The sequence below is a fragment of the Condylura cristata genome, unplaced genomic scaffold, assembly GCF_000260355.1.
Source record: "Condylura cristata isolate star-nosed mole 26May11 unplaced genomic scaffold, ConCri1.0 scaffold00001, whole genome shotgun sequence".
In the NCBI taxonomy this organism is placed as follows: Eukaryota; Metazoa; Chordata; class Mammalia; order Eulipotyphla; family Talpidae; genus Condylura; species Condylura cristata.
This window is the reverse complement of record NW_004567102.1, coordinates 46,874,801-46,893,734: the sequence shown is the minus strand read 5'-3', so window position 1 is coordinate 46,893,734 and position 18,934 is coordinate 46,874,801. Positions and strand designations below refer to the sequence as shown.

General features: G+C 33.8%; 1 protein-coding gene across 2 annotated transcripts in view; it reads right to left on the bottom strand.

Annotated features, from left to right (window-relative positions):
- The window catches only part of GRIK2 (glutamate receptor, ionotropic, kainate 2), a 567,868-nt gene that overhangs the window by 190,415 nt on the left and 358,519 nt on the right, over window positions 1-18,934 (bottom strand). For both annotated transcript variants that reach the window (XM_004673729.2, XM_012722222.1), the window contains one exon: window positions 504-617. In XM_004673729.2, coding sequence (XP_004673786.1) covers window positions 504-617 — 114 coding nt within the window. The remainder of the gene's footprint in view (window positions 1-503; window positions 618-18,934) is intronic.

Genomic DNA, 18,934 nt, shown 5'->3' with positions numbered 1-18,934 from the left:
GTAAAAGTGATTCTCCATGATGAAAACAATTGCATTGAAAGCAAAGTTAATATATAATTATAATAGAATAGAAAAAATCTTGAAAAATGAATGGGGTACCTTGTGAAGTAATTTGCATGAATGAAAGAAGCAACAAAATTCACACATGACTCTTCACTAACTATAGTTATACAAATGTATGTCTATGTATTTTTCAGATCTTAACATTCATAATTCTTCAACAGTAGTTAAATTTGAAAAAGGTAATTATGCACAGTGATATATGAAGCTATATTATTAATTGGCATAAACAACTCAAACATTAATATAATTTACACCATTGAAGACTTATAAAATAAAACTGTGAGTCAACTGATATTGACTCATCTATTATACAGAAATTGCTAACTAACTGTCAAATGCATTAAATTTTGTCCATTACTAGTCCAATTATAATGTCCTTTTTTATCCACTTCCATGCTTATCTACAGTTATCTAAAAATAATGGAAAAACAAATACTTACCAAAATGGTGGTAACGATCAAAGAGCGATTAGATAAAGAATCTGTAATGTTGGCTGGTTTTCCCTTTTGACTTTCTGTCATATTCAGGCCACTGGCTGGATCCCAAGTTCCAATCTGTAAAATAGCATATGTATTTTGTAAATTATCCATCAGGCACCTGGGAAAGAGTACCACAAGGGAAAGTTAAGACTGCTAACACTTATTATTCACCTCTGCTGCATTACCTGCTGTCGTTAAAGGCTGCTTGTTTTAAGCATGATTCACTGCTCTGTGAAGTGTGTCCAGTGAAGTGTGACATTAAAGAACAAAATGATCCCCTGCACTTCTACAGTCAGTGTGGGAGCTCGATTTTCCATTTAAACTTTCACTCACCAAGATAAACTGTATTTGATGATACTTTGATAGTGGGATAGCGACTCATTAACAGCAGATAACTTTCACTGTAATGGACCTATCTCATCCTCTCATTACAAAGATAGCATGCCATATTATTTGGACCAAACTAAAAGACAGAACAAAACCTGAGAATCAGGATAAATTAGCAGGTAAAGGTAAGTTTTAGAATTAAAAAGTATGTTATATAAACCCCACTAAGGCAAAATTGTAGCCAGACTCACCTTAGGAGCTTTTAAAATACACCACTGTAGTTTTTAAAACACGCTGTAAAAGGGAGATTATAGCGCAAGCTCATCTGAATCATTCATTCCAAGATCTTCTTCTGTAGTTTATTTAATACATACATATATACATACATACATATATATATATATATATATCTATATATTTAGCTAATGTTCTCAGATTAGACCAAATACTAAGTTTTCAAACACTTTATTCCTATTGAACACACACTATAGAAGCACCTCCTGGAGACTGATAAAAGCATATGTTAATATATAGTACGGTGGTTCACAAGAGTCTGCACCAGCATATCATTATTTAACAAAAGTCAACCACCAGTAAACACCGAAGACAGGAGGAAATATAAAGTCAGTACTTTTCTCCATTCTCTTAAATCAGGCAGTTATTAATAGTGAGATTCTTCTTTCATACACCCCTCGCAAATGAGCTAACTTCCTCCCCCCCAAAGTAAGGAAGATATCAAATTATCTTTAAAATAAGGTTTTGATTAAAAATTATTTTATAGTGATATTGATTTAGCAGGAATTATTTACCTGCATCCTATCTAAATATGCCAACAAGGGCCTTATCAGCATAAAAAAATATTCAAATATTGCCAGCATTTTGTTTTCTTTATATATCATCATATTTACTCTCTCTGATTCCTTTATAATCTGTCTATTTTCACTGGGGTTTCTTAAAACTACTATCTCTCTTTAATTGGTGAAGAATAAAAGTAGAAATATTAGTAATCTTTGTTCTTCATAAGATATGTCATTCTAATAGTCATATATAACTGCAAACCCTGGTATGTTTTTCAAGAATGCATTTTACTATACTAGGAGCCCAATTAAATATTTATCTCATGATGTCTAAAAAATTCTCAAATGAGTAATTTTTCTCTTTCTCATTAAAAACTACATATTTCTGATGTTTGTGTCAGCAAAGAAAAAAGTTAAATAATATAGTGAGAAAAAAATGAATAAGTATTGATTTAGAATTCTTTACCAAGTAAATTACCTAGTGGTGAATTAATTTTCTTTATCTTAAACTATGAAAATAGTGACATCATATATTGCAACTACAAAATATTGTGATTCTAGATCAATAATAAAAGGTCTTCAGAGGCCAGGCAGTTACATCAGAAGCAAAGTGGAAGGACACAAACCAATAGCATGAATTGCAGCTAAGAGTGCTATCATTTTTTTTTTTTCATATCACAAAATCTCAATGTGTAAAAGTGAGAGGCACAAAGAGATCCTGTTCTTATCACAGAGTGTGCTTTGGGCTGCACGTTCCCAGAACAGGTGCATCCCAGCAAAGCATGAGGGAAAGAGCGGGCCCTGCTGGGAAACTGTAGAGGGACGGGGAACTGTAAAGGGAATAGGGAAGTAAGTGGGAGAATGCCTGCTGATGTGATTAAAGTGATTCAAAATCAAAATCCTTAAATAAAACACTGTTGGCTAAACAAGACACTTTGCAAATCTTTTATTGCAGTTACTTTCTGTCCCTGGTCTATAATTAATATATATCATGCATTTGTTTCCTTGGATTTTAAGCCTTTCCTTCATTGCATTTTTCAAACATGTATTTTTCAACCAAAGTATTGGCAAATTTAATTTTCCAACTGTTGTCTACATAATGACACCCTCAAGATCTCTATCTCAGTTTTCTAAATCTCAAGTTTCTTGGCAGATTATTGTGTATATTTGGAAATTTCAATAACATTAAATCAGATACAATTTTATATGATTCCTAGATTTTAAGTATCCTAGGACTGTATAATTCAAAACTTTATATTGATTGAGGAAAGTGTCACCATTGGGCCTTTTGTTTTAATCACAAGAACCATGAACTAAGTCAAGACAATCATTGACCTCAATTTATTTTCAAAACCACTATTTTTCATTACAACTTTAATCATGTCATTCGAGTATATTTTTTTTCAGTTCTAAAGTGAAAAAAATGTATCTAATTTTTACTGGCCCCATAGGAATGTTTTAAATAGGCTGAGACTATGTCTTTCTTGGTTGTCCAGGCACTTGAAGTCTATAACTGTCTTTCAAGTTTGAACACTAATAGAACACTCTTAAGAAATTACAAATCTCATGGTTTGTATAACAAATTACAAGGCCACACTAACATCAAGATAAAATTACATCAGTACATAAAATTGCTTCAAAAATAAAGAGCTATGGCAAATTATGTCATTAATATTTATCATATTTTTACATAATAAAGGGTTTTTAAAATAAATTCAGCCTTCTGATCATAAATATAATTCATGTGAAACTATAAAATACAGAAAAGATATGAGATAATTAACTTAAATTTTGAACATATCACAAACCCAAAGTCAATCTTAGTCTAATGTTTTTTCTTGTCATTAAAATATATTTGACATGGGCCCTCCCTGGTGGTGCAGCTCGTTAATGCACAGCACTAAGAAGCTAAAGCCTCTTTAGCATGAGTTTGATACCACATGGTTCGGCAGACCTCTCCTGACCTGCCCGCTGCTCTCTTTAGCAGTGCAATGCAGTATATCTGACTGTTCTGCCCCCCACTCTGTCTCTGCTGAAGCCTCTCACCACCCCTCAACTCTGGCTTGTAACCCCAGTTCTGTATGCATAAATAAATAAATCTCTAAATATGTGTGTGTGCATGTATATATATTTGACATAAAATTCTGTAAATTAAAGATGTGCAACATGTTAATTTAATATGGAATACCGTTCAGCCATAGAAAAAGGAAATCATACCATTTGCAACACTATAAATGAATCTTGAGCTAATTATATTGAGATAAATCAGACAAATCAAGGTTAGAACATTGTGATATCAGTTTACAGATGATATCTAAAATATCTAACCCGGTATAAACAAAGACAAATATAACAATTGTCAGAGGTTTGGGGGGGGGGTCAGGAAATAACAGTTCTTTCAAAGTATGATTTTGGAAGGAAAATTAAATGATCCCTAGAGATCACAATAATGCTTTAGAATACTTTAAGTTTTTATCTTTAAATGTATATGCCTCATCTTTTCCATCATACTCCACTGCAGAGTATCAGATTGTCTAAATCCAGTCACAACCCCATCACTTAGTTTAGTTTAGGTTTTTGTTTTTTGTTTTTTTTTAAAGATTTATTTATTTATTGATACAGAACTGGGGTACAGGCCAGAGATGTGGAGGGTGATAGGATTCACCAGAGACAGAGTGGGGAGCAGAACAGGCAGATTGACCAAGTACACTGCTGAGGGGAGCAGCGGGCGGGTCTGGAGAGGTTTGCCGCTGCCATGTGGTCATCTCCAGGGCAGGCGGGGATAGAACTCATGCGGAAGTGGCTTTAGCCTCTTAATGCTGTGCTTTCCCCAGCTGTGCCACCAGGGAGGGCCCACTTAGTTTAGGTTTTACCAGGATTGTCAAACAGTTACTTCTTTGTTAAATATTTACTTTTCAAAGACTTATTTATTTGTGCATACAGAGCTGGGGTGCAGGCCAGAGGCTCAGGGGCGGTGAGAGGCTTCACCAGAGTAGGGAGCAGAACAGGCAGATAGACAAAGTACACTGCTGAGGGGAGCAGCGGGCGGGTCAGGAAAGGTCTGCCTCGCCATGTGGTCACCTCTGGCGCAGGCAGGAGTCGAGCTCATGTGGAAGTGACTTTAGCTTCTTAGTGCTGTGCTTTAACCCGCTGCACCAGGGAGGACCAAATATTTACTTTTCATGCATCATATTCTCATACAAAATAATTTAGTTGTAAGAGATAACTATGTGACAGACTTCCATCTACTTGCAAAATTGAAGATATTTTTATTGCCTTTCTATGAAAGAAAACTTGACCTAATAGATATATTATTACAGCCTTGTCTAGACCACTCTAAGATATTCATTTTTAAAAAAATAGTTAATGTATTTAATGTAGTAAAAAGACTGAGGGCAACCTATCTGGCAGCAGTTTTATTTTTTCCTCAAGAAAATTATCTAACATTCTCTATATTTCTAATTTGGAAATTACCTAACACTCTATTTTAAATGAGAGAAAGAGAGACATTCTATTGTCATTATGTTTAAAAGACTGGATAATATGTATATTTTCATTTTGAAGGTGAATTTCATTGCATTTATAATTTTTGAAATTGTTATGTTACCATGTCTTCTGCAATATATATATACTCTGAGCTAAACAGACTCTTCTCTAAAGAAGAAATACATTAGTCAACATGGAAAAATGTTCAACCATATTTATGATAAGGAAAATGCAAACCAAAACCCAAAGGAGGCACCGCCTCATCCTGTGAGAATGGCCCATATCAAAAAGCCCAGAATTAACAGTGTTGGCAAGGATGTGAAGAAAAAGGGAATCTTTGCAAAAAGGTATACTAAAAACTAGTATGGAGATTTCTCAAAATATTACAGAGATCTGCCATATTTTCCAGCAATTTTATACCTAAGTATTTATCTAACCAAAGCATACAAAATATTAATTTGAAAAAAAATATATATATATGTATGTATATAAACTCCTATATTCAGTGTAGCACTATAGTCAAGGGCAATTGACAGAGGGTGGATTAAGATGTGGTATATATCCACAATGGAATAGTACACAGCTATAAAAATGAAATTGAAACCTTGCTATTTGCAACAACATGGATTAAACTAGAGGGAACTATGCTGATCAAATAAATCAAAGGGAGACAGACAAATATTAGATGATTTCACTCATAGCATAGAATATAAAGAAACAAAACATGGAAGACACAAATTTAAACCAAACACTAGAAATCTGACTATAGAATTGAGGCTATGAGTGTGTATAAAGAAAAGCGGAAAAGAGATCCAATGGACTATTGCGAAGGATTACAGGCACTTTGGTGTGGTAACATACATATAAATAACTATGAAGCTATACTACTAAATCATATACAGTGCTGTAGACTAAATGCTATCTCAATGAAACATAACATTTTAAAAACTAGTCATATTCTTTATGTAGAATAATCCCATCTTCCATGTGTATCTGTTCATTGTTTCAAAACTAGGGAGAAAAACTGAGCCCTCTCTAGTGGTGCAACAGGTTAAAGCGCAGCACTGCAAGCAAGCTGAGCTGCTGCAACCACTTAGGTGCAAGTTTGATCCCCAGCCCCAGAGGTGATTCATGTGGCGCAGCAGACCTCTTCTGTCTCGCCCACTGCCGTCTTTAGTAGTGTACTTCCTCCATCTGCCTATTCTGCTCCCAACTCTGTCTCTGGTGAATCCTTTTACCACCACTGGCCTGTACCCAGGCCTGGCCTGTATGCATAAATAAATAAATCTTTAAAAAATCAACAACTAGGGATTAAACAGTCCCCACATTTGTTCTTCAACGAACAGAACAATTTGTATAAGTTCCTAATGCAGAGGTATGAATTAACATTTTTAAAAATCTTTCTTTAGTTAAAACTTAAATCTCCTAAGTATAGGAACTGGACACCAAAGTCTTTGGATACAGGTCCTAAAGGGGTTTTATATGTGAATGTTCAGAATATACTAATTGAATGGAAAAAAAATGTGTTACCTTTCAGGAAATACACTTAAATGCTGCTTTAAATTAAAATTATATTTAATATTACCTATCTTCCTAGTTAGATGCTAAGTGCCTTGAGAAAGAATATTAATACTTTGAATTACAGATACCCAATTTCCATGTGTATGATAGGTGAGAGCTGAAAATTTCACTCTCAATGTTTTACCTTGGCAAAGGTAACATTCATCCATTTAGCAAACGTTGGTTGACAGTACAAGTGTGCTTTTTCTTTCATATGTACACATTTTGTTCAAGCTCTATCTTAATAGCATATTTAACTTTGGGGAGTACTATGCATATGTCTTTGTCATTCATTTGTATTTTTCCTAGACTATATTTAATGTAAATATCTTGTTAACATTTTGTGTAAGTGTTTTATGATTTATTTTGTAGTTTTCAGGAAAGTTTAAGTTCTTCATTTAAATTTGCTGGATAACTGTGTTTTCTGTTTGTTTCTTTCTGTATAGAAAAAAAACATTTTCAGAATGACTTTTAAATAATTTATTTAAATATTTTGTAATTAGTCAATTATTTATGTCTTTGATAGTTTTCTCATTATAAACTTTGTTTATTTTACTACTCATATTATTCCTCTATGTTCAATAAATATGTCTGCCTCCTCCCCTGAGCTAATAGTTGTTTATATCATCTATAATTAGCACTTTATGTTTTCTTCCAAATGTGTATGTTCACTCTGTTTCATGCAAACAGAATTAATGGAACATCTTTCTAATTCTCTGCAGAATTTGCACTAATAATCACTTTGACAAGTTTAGCTAAAACTTTCTCATGTAGGAACAAATAACATTTGCTGTTAGGCTTAAAATATTAATTATAAATCAAGACCAGTTCATTTAAAGTTAAGAAATAATTTAACATGTTAGACTTTTTGAGGAGACTAAAACACGATGGCATAATAGGGTTTTTCAAAATTCTACTTACAGTGGGTCCTCCCTAGTGGTACAGAGGTTAAAGTCTCAGCACTATCAAGCCATAGTGTGCTATTGAGCATGAGTTCAATCCCTAGCCAGGGAGTTTATCTACATGGTGCAGCAAGCAGACCACTCCTGTCTCGCCTACTGCTCCTCTCAGCAGTGTATTTTAGTCAATCTGCTTGTTCTGCTCCCTACTCTGTCTCTGGTAAATCCTCTCACCCTGCACATATGGCCTACACTCCAGTTCTTACATGCACAAATAAATAAGATAATGTATAAATAAGCAAAATAAATCTTAATTTACTTATACTGTCTTAGTTGCATTCACTAACAAAATATCCAGAGATACGGGGAGACGGCAGGAAGAAAGCAACAGTTTTCCATTATAGAACAATGTAAAAAAGGAAGGAAAAATATTTATTTAATTAAACACTGTTTTAAGACAGATATATAAGACAGATATATCTGTCACCAAAAAAAGATATCAGTGATACTTCTCTACAGAAGACCTATGTGGTGATTATGAAAAACCACATTATGTTTCAAACTGACTTAAGAGAAATATGTTGACTCTATTACAAATTAAGTTTCTTTTAAAAAAAAGTCCTTCCATTAATGAGTTGCCTCCAATCATATGACTCATAGAGATTAGCTTGCTTTGAAGTATATTTACTGTCCCATTAAATGAAATGCATCCCTCAGAGTATCATTTGAGGGTATTAAGAAATGGAAAGCATAAAGAAGGTCTTGATATTAAAAGCTAATTTATATTCAGGAGATGAAAATTTTTTCCAATGATTGAATATACACTGTGGACTGAATCAATGAATTAATCATATGGGTATATTACAATGCCCATTCTTTCTGGATAATTTGCAAATTCAGATTTGTCTAGCCTGTTTGATATATGAACAGTGGGGGAAGATAGTTTTCAACATAGAGCTTTTCTTTCTGTGGTGGGCAAGTTGGAGACATTTCTTTCTTACTTCATCCCTTCTAATGTTAAGTTTTAAATGAAAAATAGAGATAGTTGCTTGTATAATGTTTACAAAAAATTCAATTGCATGTCTAAAATTATCTATCAGTCCTACTTTCTGTAGGTCCTGAAATGTCACCAATGAGAACTACAGCATTATTATAAGAATAATAAATCAACACATATATAATCATCTAACAGGGGTGGTTAAGATAAATACAAATATTTCATGTCTAGGAATTTCATTTAAGGCAAAGTTAGCCTGAAGCATAATGAAGAGTTAAGAGACAACTTAGGTAGTTTGTTTTCTAAAAATAAAGTTTGAATAATAAACTAAATTTTCTCAAATATAGTATTATAACAATATTCAATAAAGGGTCATTATTTTAAACATAAAAATGTAGTTTAGAGAGTATTTTGAAATCAAGTCACTATACTACAATTGTTTTATTATAGTAAATATGTTAGTGTACAGTTGTTGAATAGTCAAGTAGTCAAGTTACAGAAATAACCCGAATGTCAAAGAGTGGATTAAGAAGCTATGCTACACACACATACACACAGTGGAATACTCAGCGATAAAAGATGAACTTTTGTCATTGTGACAACATGGAGGGAACTGTGCTAGCCAAAATAAAGCAGGAGATTATGCATAGCTCCACTGATTTATGAAATGCAGAGAATCAAAACAAAGGGCCATTCAAATCAACCAATACAACAATCTAGAAATCTGTCAGTTCAAATTAAAACTACCAAGGTGGGGAAAAAGATGGAGAGCCAAGTGCGGACAGGGCTCAGTGATGATGGCCAAGGTTCTATGGGTTTCTTGGTTTTGGGAGCCGAGTGACATGCATCTGAAGATGCGTGACCCTGAATCAAAACAGTGCTATAGAACAATTATATCTTCACAAAATAAAAAAAAATATTCTGTTGAAAGGAGAAAGTCAGTATTCATGTTCTCTGATGGGCCAAAATAATAAAGTTGTATTCATTCTTAAAAAGTATTTTTTTTATTAAAACAATATTGCCTTATGACATTATGCTTTTCATTTCAGCTGTACAGCTTTATAATGAGGAATTTCAATATATGCTACCCATCATGGTCACCACTGAAAGTCTAATCTCCAACCATTATCAAACAACTGGCTCCATTTATCAGATTCACCTCCCACACTGCCTCCCTCTCTCAACCACTTATTTGTCCCCTATACCTATGTGTTTAATTTTGTTCTATTTTGTTTGTAATCCTACTGTCTTCTAAATACAAACATCATATATAAATTGCATTTTAAAATATTTTACCATCTGAGAAGCTAAAAGTTACTAAGAAAAATAACTACAATAACATTCACAAACAATCAAAAACCTTCCATACATTTGTGAATTCCATAAAAGTTAAAAAAAAAAATGGTAGCATCTCTAAGGAGAGATGATAAGCTTGAATTCTACCCAGGGTGCATTTTTTTTTTTTTAAGAAGCAAACAATACATTGTAACTGACATAAAGAATACTAGACAGCATTGTTGCTATTGTTTCCCTACAGGAAGGCAAAAGAAATCTCAATTCTCCAAAAGTTGAGATCCTTGTTTCTATGGGAACTGAGTGTAAACATGAAGTGTCATTAAAGCAAGGTAGATAAAAAACTGTTAGATATAAAGAAATGTATCACCTAGCTTGGGTGGAACGCTAGATATGATAAATTTTGAAGACTATAAATTCTGTTTAGACAAACTTTCCTAGGGAGATAATGAGTGTAGGATTCTACAGGCAAGAGAAAGCCAAAAGTAAAGATAATTATGGAAATCACTACTTTTTTTCTTTAAAAATATAGTATACAAAAAATCTTCAAAAAGCATTTTGAAATGTCTGATCCTAGAAGCTCAGAATGAAGTGTTTCATTACAAAATCTCATTTTCTCTCTTTATAATCAAAATGCTTGAATTTTCAGCAAGAAGTCTGTAAATTGCTGATATCAGTTTCTGTACTTTTGAGTATAAATGCAAGCAGTGAATTTTCAGAAAGTAAAGATATTAAAAGTGAAATGACACTTCACTTGAAAATAAAATTTAAACTTTTTTAAAAAAAGATTTATTTATTGGGGCCTCCTGGTGGCACAAGGGTTAAAGATAGTGCAATCAAATTATCCTCAGTCACCACAGCACTAGTTCAATCCCCAGCCAGGTAGCTGACCCACATGGCACAGCAGACCTCTTCTGTTTCCTCCACTGCTCCCCTCAGCAGTGTATTTCAGCAGATCTTCCTGTTCTACTCTTCACTCTGTTTCTGGTGAATCCTCTCACCCTCCCATACCTCTGTTCTGTACCCCAGTTGGTGTATGCATAAGTAAATCTTTAAAAAATAAAGACTTATTTATTTATGCATACACCAACTGGGGTACAGGCCAGAGGTACAGGGGAGGGGGTGCTGAGAGGATTCTCCAGAGACAAAGTGGGAAACAGAACAGGCAGATTGACTAAAACACACTATTGAGGGGAGTAGAGGGTGAGACAGGAGAGGTCTGCTGTGCCATGTGGGTCAGCTCCCTGGCTGGGGATCAAACTCCTGCTTAAACAGCTGTGGCTAGCTTCACAGCATTGCAACTTAACCACTTGCACCACCAGGAAGGACTGAAATTTAAACTTTTTGAAGATTTGCACCTTTGGATTATCTTGATTTACATTATCCACATATAAAAATTTTAACTGTGTAGAAATTCACAAACATATTTCCATAGGTCGATTTTTGTAACCCAGCCACCTTCCTTTTTAAAGATACTTTCTAAGGATGCATGAGTTAGATACTGATTTTATTATAGAAACATGTTTAGGCAAATAAATAGTTGTTTTTTTCTGTCTTTATAATTTATTTTAATAAGGTAATAATGATTTACAACACTGTAGATGAATCAGGAATAGAAGATCCCACTTCTCAGGTTTATGAGTGCCTAGATGAAGAATGTAGAATTTGATTTTGGTTTCATTCATCTTATTTATTTTGTTTCTCTTTATTCCACATATGAGTACATGTTTCTTCTTTTGGATTATTTTTCTCAGCATCACCCCTGCAGCAGTTCTACCCATGATTTACAAATGATAAGGGTTCAGCTTTTCCTTTCTTTTTCTTTTTTTTGTGGAGTAGTATTCTAGTCCATATGTATGTATTTATATGTTCCATATATATACACATACACATACACAAACACACAATGTAGAATATAGTAGTATTCTATTCCATATATACACACACATGCATATATACACATATATATGTATATATATGTGTATATATATACACATTCAGTTCCACAAATATATATATATACATACAAAAAATATATAGAATATTTGTCTATATGTATTTATAACCACACCTTCTTTTTTCATATTTATTTATTTATTTATGTATACAAGAGCTAGAGTATAGGCCAGATGTGTGGGGAATGAGAGCATTCACCAGAGACACAGTGGGGAGCAGACAGATTGCCTGAAATACACAGCTAAGGGGAACAGTGGGTCTGCTGAGCCACATGGGTTAGCTTTTGGCTGGGGATCTATTTTGTGCTGCAGTGTCTGCAGATAGCTTCATGTGCTAGAATATAACCCCTTGTGCCACCAGGGGTGCCCACATGCCTTAGCTTTGTTATCTACTTATGTGTCTTTGAACACCTAGTTTGCTTTCATAATTTGGCTATTGGAAGTTGTGCTACAATAAACACAGGATTACATATATCCTTTTTAAATAATTTGTGTGTGTGTGTTTTGTTTGTTTGTTTGCATTTTAGGGTAGATACCTAGAAGTAGAACTACAGGATCAAATATGGTAAATTAGATTTTAATATTTTGAAAACACTATTTTCCATAGGGAAAGTGCCTGTCTACATTTCCACAGATTCCATTTTTCTCTCATATCCACTAACATATTGTTTCTGTATTTTTTTTTAATATAGCCCATTCTCACAGGCTGAGGTAATATCTCATTGTTGCTTGGGTTTGCATTTGTCTTATGATAAGTGATAATAATGAGCAGTCTTTTATGTACTTACTAACCCTATCTATGTCTCCTTTTCAGAAGTATCTATTTAGGTCTTCTGTCCATTTCTTTATAGGTTTTTCCTTTTGTTGAGTTGTATGAGTTCTTTTCTACTTTTTATAGTTTTCAGAGAAAGAATTCTTTAAGTGTAAGTGTTTATTTTCACAAAAATGGTTTCTAGATAGATCATCTTGCAGTGGAAATATACCACTATCAGACAACATCATCGACTCAGTTCAACTCTATTTTATATAAAACCTTTCCAACTCTTTTTTGCTCGAAACAGAACCCTTTTGAAGATAACTTCTAAGAACTTTCTGAATATTTATTCACATCTTATACTATTAGTCATGTGTTCTATTCCATCTGATGCTGGCCTTTCCTAAGCACATAGGAGAGCTTCAAAAGTTTAGGTAAGCAAGATTAAGTCAAAGCACAAATCAAGTAAAATTCTATGTGTTTTTGTAAGTTATGAAAGTATTTTTGTCTCCTCATGACATTGTTCTTGACACATTCTTTTGCTATTACTTCCATTCTTTCCAAATGACTTTATTAATTCCTCTGAGAGAGTGAATAAGCTAATAGACAATGCTCACACCAAGTATGAGAACAAAACTTTGACCCAGAACCTCTAGAGTAAACTTCCTGGGAAACTAAACCATAACCGCTGTAAAATCTGCACAAAAAGTAATGATTTGCTCACTACCTTCTAACATCCTTATTTTTGTCACTCTTCTAACTTAGAATCAACCAGAGAAACCCAAATACTGATCTGCCTTCCAGATCAACCACTCAGAAAGTTATGCTCCTACTTAGCACACCTCCATTTCTTCATGCATATGATCGCCAAACTGAGCACACCAGAAATTTTTTTCACTCTCAAACTAGAGGCAAATGATGGTGACTGGCACGGCTCTTTTACTATATAGTAAGTTCTAGAGAACAACTTCTATTTGGTCTCTTTGAAGTAAGTGGTCTTTATTTACTTCCACATAACAAACTTAGAGGAAAAAGAGAAATTGTATAAACGAAATAATTATCTTTACTTTGTGAAGGGTCAGAATGCTGGAGTGATCACAAATTCTTAAATTTTACTGTGCAACTTTGCAGTTTGCAGTGCACCTCATCAGACTTCAGGGCTGCCTTGTCCAGGACTGTCAATTCCTTGACACCCTTGAAGCCTTAGCCCATGATAACCATTCAGTGTGCTTGACCCCTTGATTTTCTATTCCTACCCCAGGCTTGCTTTAAATATGAGCAATACTGAAAAGTGTAAAAAAAATTTTTTTTTAGAAATGGCTATACCAGTACATTTGAATAAACATTATCTATGGTGTTCTATGATTCCCACAGTGATGTTTCATTCACTTTATAGTCAGTAAGTATTTCTTAAGGATAGACATTTTGCTAACACTTCAATATGTAAATATTGAGAAAAGGAGACAATTTCATTTTTTTCTAAACTAATAGAATTTGCATTTTAGTTAAGGAAAAAGACTTTAAAAAGTATACATAAATATATAATTTTTCATTGTGATAGATATCAGAAAGGTAAAACCACAAGACCTTATGAGAAACTATTTGCTTAGGCTGATGTGAGGAAGCAATATATAAACTTCAACCTCCAGGATGATTAAGATTTAGTCAGGCAAAGGAAACAGGAATGGTTATTTGAGGCTAAGACACTGTATTGCTAAATAGAGTAAGTTTTATTCCTATGAAGAAATGAAAATAGTATGACTAGAGTGTAGAAAATGTGAAAGTGAAGAGTAGGAAGTGTTGCAAATCAGGCTTGAATTTTAATGAAAACACAATGGAAATAAATGAAAGGATTTAAGTAAAAGAATGACATGGGTGAATTTGCTCTTGGAGAACTAAGTTGGGATGGTGTGCCTTAACGGATGCATATAGGGGCGACAGAGCAGCAAGGTTTGGTTGGGCTCCAACCCAGGTGAGAGATGCCCTAGCTATGATCACAGTGCTGAGTATGGAGAGAACTAGATGGAATGGATTCTTAACATATTTTTAAAGTTGAAATGTGCTATGCATTGTGAACTGATCAGAATAATTCAAGCTGGGAAAACCATTTATTCTAACATTCCGTTTCCTATTCTTGAGGATTCGCTACCACACTCTTAAAAAAAGAAACAGTCCTATTATTGCCTGAATTAGGCTAAGTCTGGCATGCCTTCTACAGTTTTGTCCCTTTACCATTCCTCCTCAGCTCCAGAGAAGGCACCATCATGGACTCGAGAGCTTGTCTGGATAGATATACTAAGTATGGGTGACTCTTCTTGAAGCATAACTAACTGAACTGTGCTCCAAACCAAACTTCCTATTGAGACAGAGCACAGAAGTCTATGGGCACAAAAATGGAAGAATGTATCCCTAGCAGCTAACACTAAGTTCTATTTTTTAAACATGTTCTACCTCTTTCTGTTCATTAGAAACCTAACTCTTCCTTCTTGGTTTATCTGTTCCACAATGGCAAGCATTTGGATTATGGGATTTCTTACTATTAAATACTTCAGTTCTAAGGTTAGAATTTCAAAAAAAATCAAAATCTATCATTTTAGTGATAAACAAATAGGAAAATGGGATGTGTTTTTTCTTAGTAGTTATTACTGCCCAGACCTGCAGTGTGGTTTTATGAGTCCATTTATTATCAAGAGGTTTCCTTCACTAGAGGATAACATACATGAGGACACAAAATAAATGTTCACTCCATATTTTCTCTAAGGTTAAATGAAGTCTGCAGGTCAAAGATGACCAAGAAAAAACTACGAGAAAAGAGTCGGAACGAGAAACAGTTAAAGCTAGCTATCTAAACAATTTATTTGTTCATCTTCTGCATGTGATCAATTTAGAATTGAGGGGAGTAAAATGCTTAGCCCAGACCCCTAAAGATGATATTTCTAGACTCCCTTAGAACCTTAAGAGTCTCATTTTAGCCTGTGCAAGAGTAGACTTTTTGTATACTTTCTTGAAGGTGAGAACTCTGACACAAAGAACTTGGGTGGAAAGGAAAAGTTCACACACTTGTGATAGAAATAGAATTGTAACTTAAGCCTTCTGGAACATCAACTATTGAACCTTCGATACTGTGAAGGAGCTCCAAGGCAGGAGCTCTCTTTTCATCAATAGTTTGGTTAAGTATAATTTTAAAGAAGAAAATAAAATAAAATAAATAATATTCATTAGTCTCACGAAGCCATTACCCCAGAATGCAGTTGAAGGCACTGTGTGTAGAGGAATTAAGAAATGTGTCTATAAATAGTATATGGCAATATGAGGATTTGAGCCTAATTCTGTCTAAATCTAAACCTTGGTATCTTAGTCATTGAAGTAAATTTAAAATATGAGTATTTTTTGCTACTTAGCAGCAATACTTAACCTTATTCCAAGTGAATCAAAGTCAAGACTACCACAATGCTATTTTCAAGACATTTCCGTAATTCTTAAGATGACTAAACTATATCCTATCTCTAATTTTTAGTTGATGAATTAGTTTACTAATTTTAAGGATACTGAAATAATTTGATTTGAGCTTTTTTTACATTTTTATTACTTTATATAATCTGTTATACTTTTTCCAAATAATTTCAATTTTTTGTATTTTTTTAATGATTAATTGATGAGAATTGTAATCTTACAGGTATGAGTATTTTAAAAAAAGTGAGTGCAGAACAAATGAGCCACTTTGCTTTGTTAAAGTATAAAAATCCTGATCTGGAAGAAATTGTGCTAAGCAAAATAAGGAGAAAGATAAATGATGGTTGGTTTCAATTATATACAGGGAATATAGAGAAACTAAACAAAGGGTCAGGCAAAGACAATCTTTAAAACAAACTGTTGAAAGCTGACCATAGATCTGAGGAATCCAGGAGGGGTGAGAGTGGGAGGGGTGAAGTGAGGGAGAGGAGTACACAATGGACTGTGGTGGAGGGTTATGAGTGCTTTGGGGGTGGAAGAGTCATGGTAACTGCACCTGAGGGCAGAAATCCTGTACTTTCAAAATATTAACAGAGGTATAAAATAATTTCAGTTCATTAAAATTAATTTTGAAAAGAAAGAAAATCCTGGTCTGAGGAGCTGGCAGATTTTAGTTCCAATCCAGAGATAGTTCTGTAAGCTAGTTCACCCGTGTGAGTCATTCTTCTCATCTCAATACAGGGGGAATAATTATAAATAACTGCAACTGGTAGGTTTTAGTACACTTATTCTATTCAAGAAACATTACTTTGCAAGAATTACCTAATCTAAACCTGTGAAGAACAGATGAGAATAGAAGGCTTTCTAGGGTTGATTTAAGAACAAATGAATATGTATTATCTAGCATAATGCCTGCCATAGCATGTTGTATTTAGCACTGGTGGTAAAGTGGTTAGCACGGCTGCCTTCCAACTTGTATTTCCTGGGAATCCCTACACCTGGCCATGTCTAAACCTCAAGAAAAATGGGGGTAATTTCACTAAAAGTTTGTATGTGTGGGGGAGGAAAGTTTGGCAGTTCTTTTTAACTTGAGAGAAAAAATGAAAGATTAGTTGATACTTGGAATACACAGGAGAAATGGCCCAGAGGGAGATCACAGGATAGTGTTCAACCCCTTTGAAGATAAAGATGATCATAATTCAGCTTTGGAAAAAGAAAATATGTATTTAGTTTCCCTCTCCATGGTCAACTAACAGCTACTTCTTTCAAGGGAAAAATACTGAATTCAAGCAACTTCTGTTGTATTATATATGATCATGTCTTTCATTGCATATTTTCTATGCAAATCAATTTCTCTCACTTAGCAAAGGGTAAGATTTCAGAAAATGCTACCTTTTTGAGAAGCTGCTCACATTCACAGGTGAGCTGCATTGAATCTCTCATTTTTTCCCTATTACTACTATAAACTTTGTTTTTTATATTTGAAAATATTTTTATTTCATTTCATTCATTCATTCATTCCATAACATTTGATTGAAGTTACACTGTATTGTAACATTATATCAGTTTCAGGTGTTCATTAATATAAATTAACATGTGTCTATACACAGAAAGTTCACTGCCAGAAGCCCGATTCTATGTTCCTCCATCCAGTTGACCCTCTTTATTAGATTTACTCACTAACTCCTTCCCCATTCCTTTCTAGAAACCACTCTTTTGGTCCCATTGTCCAAACAATCATTTTTGTGTTAATCAGTTCATTCATCTGTTTTCTCTGTATATCGCATTATTAGTGAAGTCATATATGTTGCTTTTCTCTATTTGATGCATTTCACTAAGCGTAATATTCTCCATATCCACCTATGTTGTTGCAAATGGCAGGATATCATTTTAATAATGAGTAATACTCCACTAGTGTGTGTGTAGATATATATGTGTGTGTGTGTGTATACACACACACACATATATATATATACACATATATATACACACATATATGTATATATAATTTGTATATATATTATAGATACACACACACACACATACACACATACACACCACATCTTCTATATCTAACCATCTATAGTAGAGCACTTAGGTTATCACAACTATTTTTACTATTGTAAAATAATATTGTAATTAACCCCCCTGCTTTTACCCATTCTCAGAGCCATGGGTTTCGTCTTAGAAAATTTGTGTCAATATCTGTTTAATATTAATTTTCTACTAAATTATTTCCCAATCTTTGACTTATGACTTTGTGATTGGCTTATCCTCATTTTGCTACCTGGCTTTTTCATTATTCTATAAAAACATAATCCAGATGTTATGCTACCCCTTGTACTAACAAAAATGCTGAAGGTTCATTTAATGCCTGCCATTGCTGCTTATTCAACTGTCACTTCCACTCTCAGAATAGTTTTAAATTCATGACTCCATTTTACATTTATTCCAAACTACAATATCTTTCTAAACAACTCCCACCAGGCTATGCTCTCTTGGAATGGATCTTGCCCATTAATACTTTGCAAATATTTCAACATAGTGTTCACTTTATGACACAAATTTAGCATTTTAACTATTTTTGTCATTTCTACTGAGAATACACACACACACACACACACACACACACTTCACTATTCTCTTTCATTCCAGTCTTATTAACCCTTTCTGAAATGACTCAGTATCTACCAATCAATAAATCTACAAATCTAATGGCAATTCTAAGTACCTAATAAACTTTGATATTTTGTCTGTTATAGTTTTAAATTGCTCTTGATGATTGAAATAAACAACTTTCTAGTGTATCTATTCACAAATGTACATTAATTACCATTCTCTATTAAAAGTCTTGATGATTAGGATTGTTAG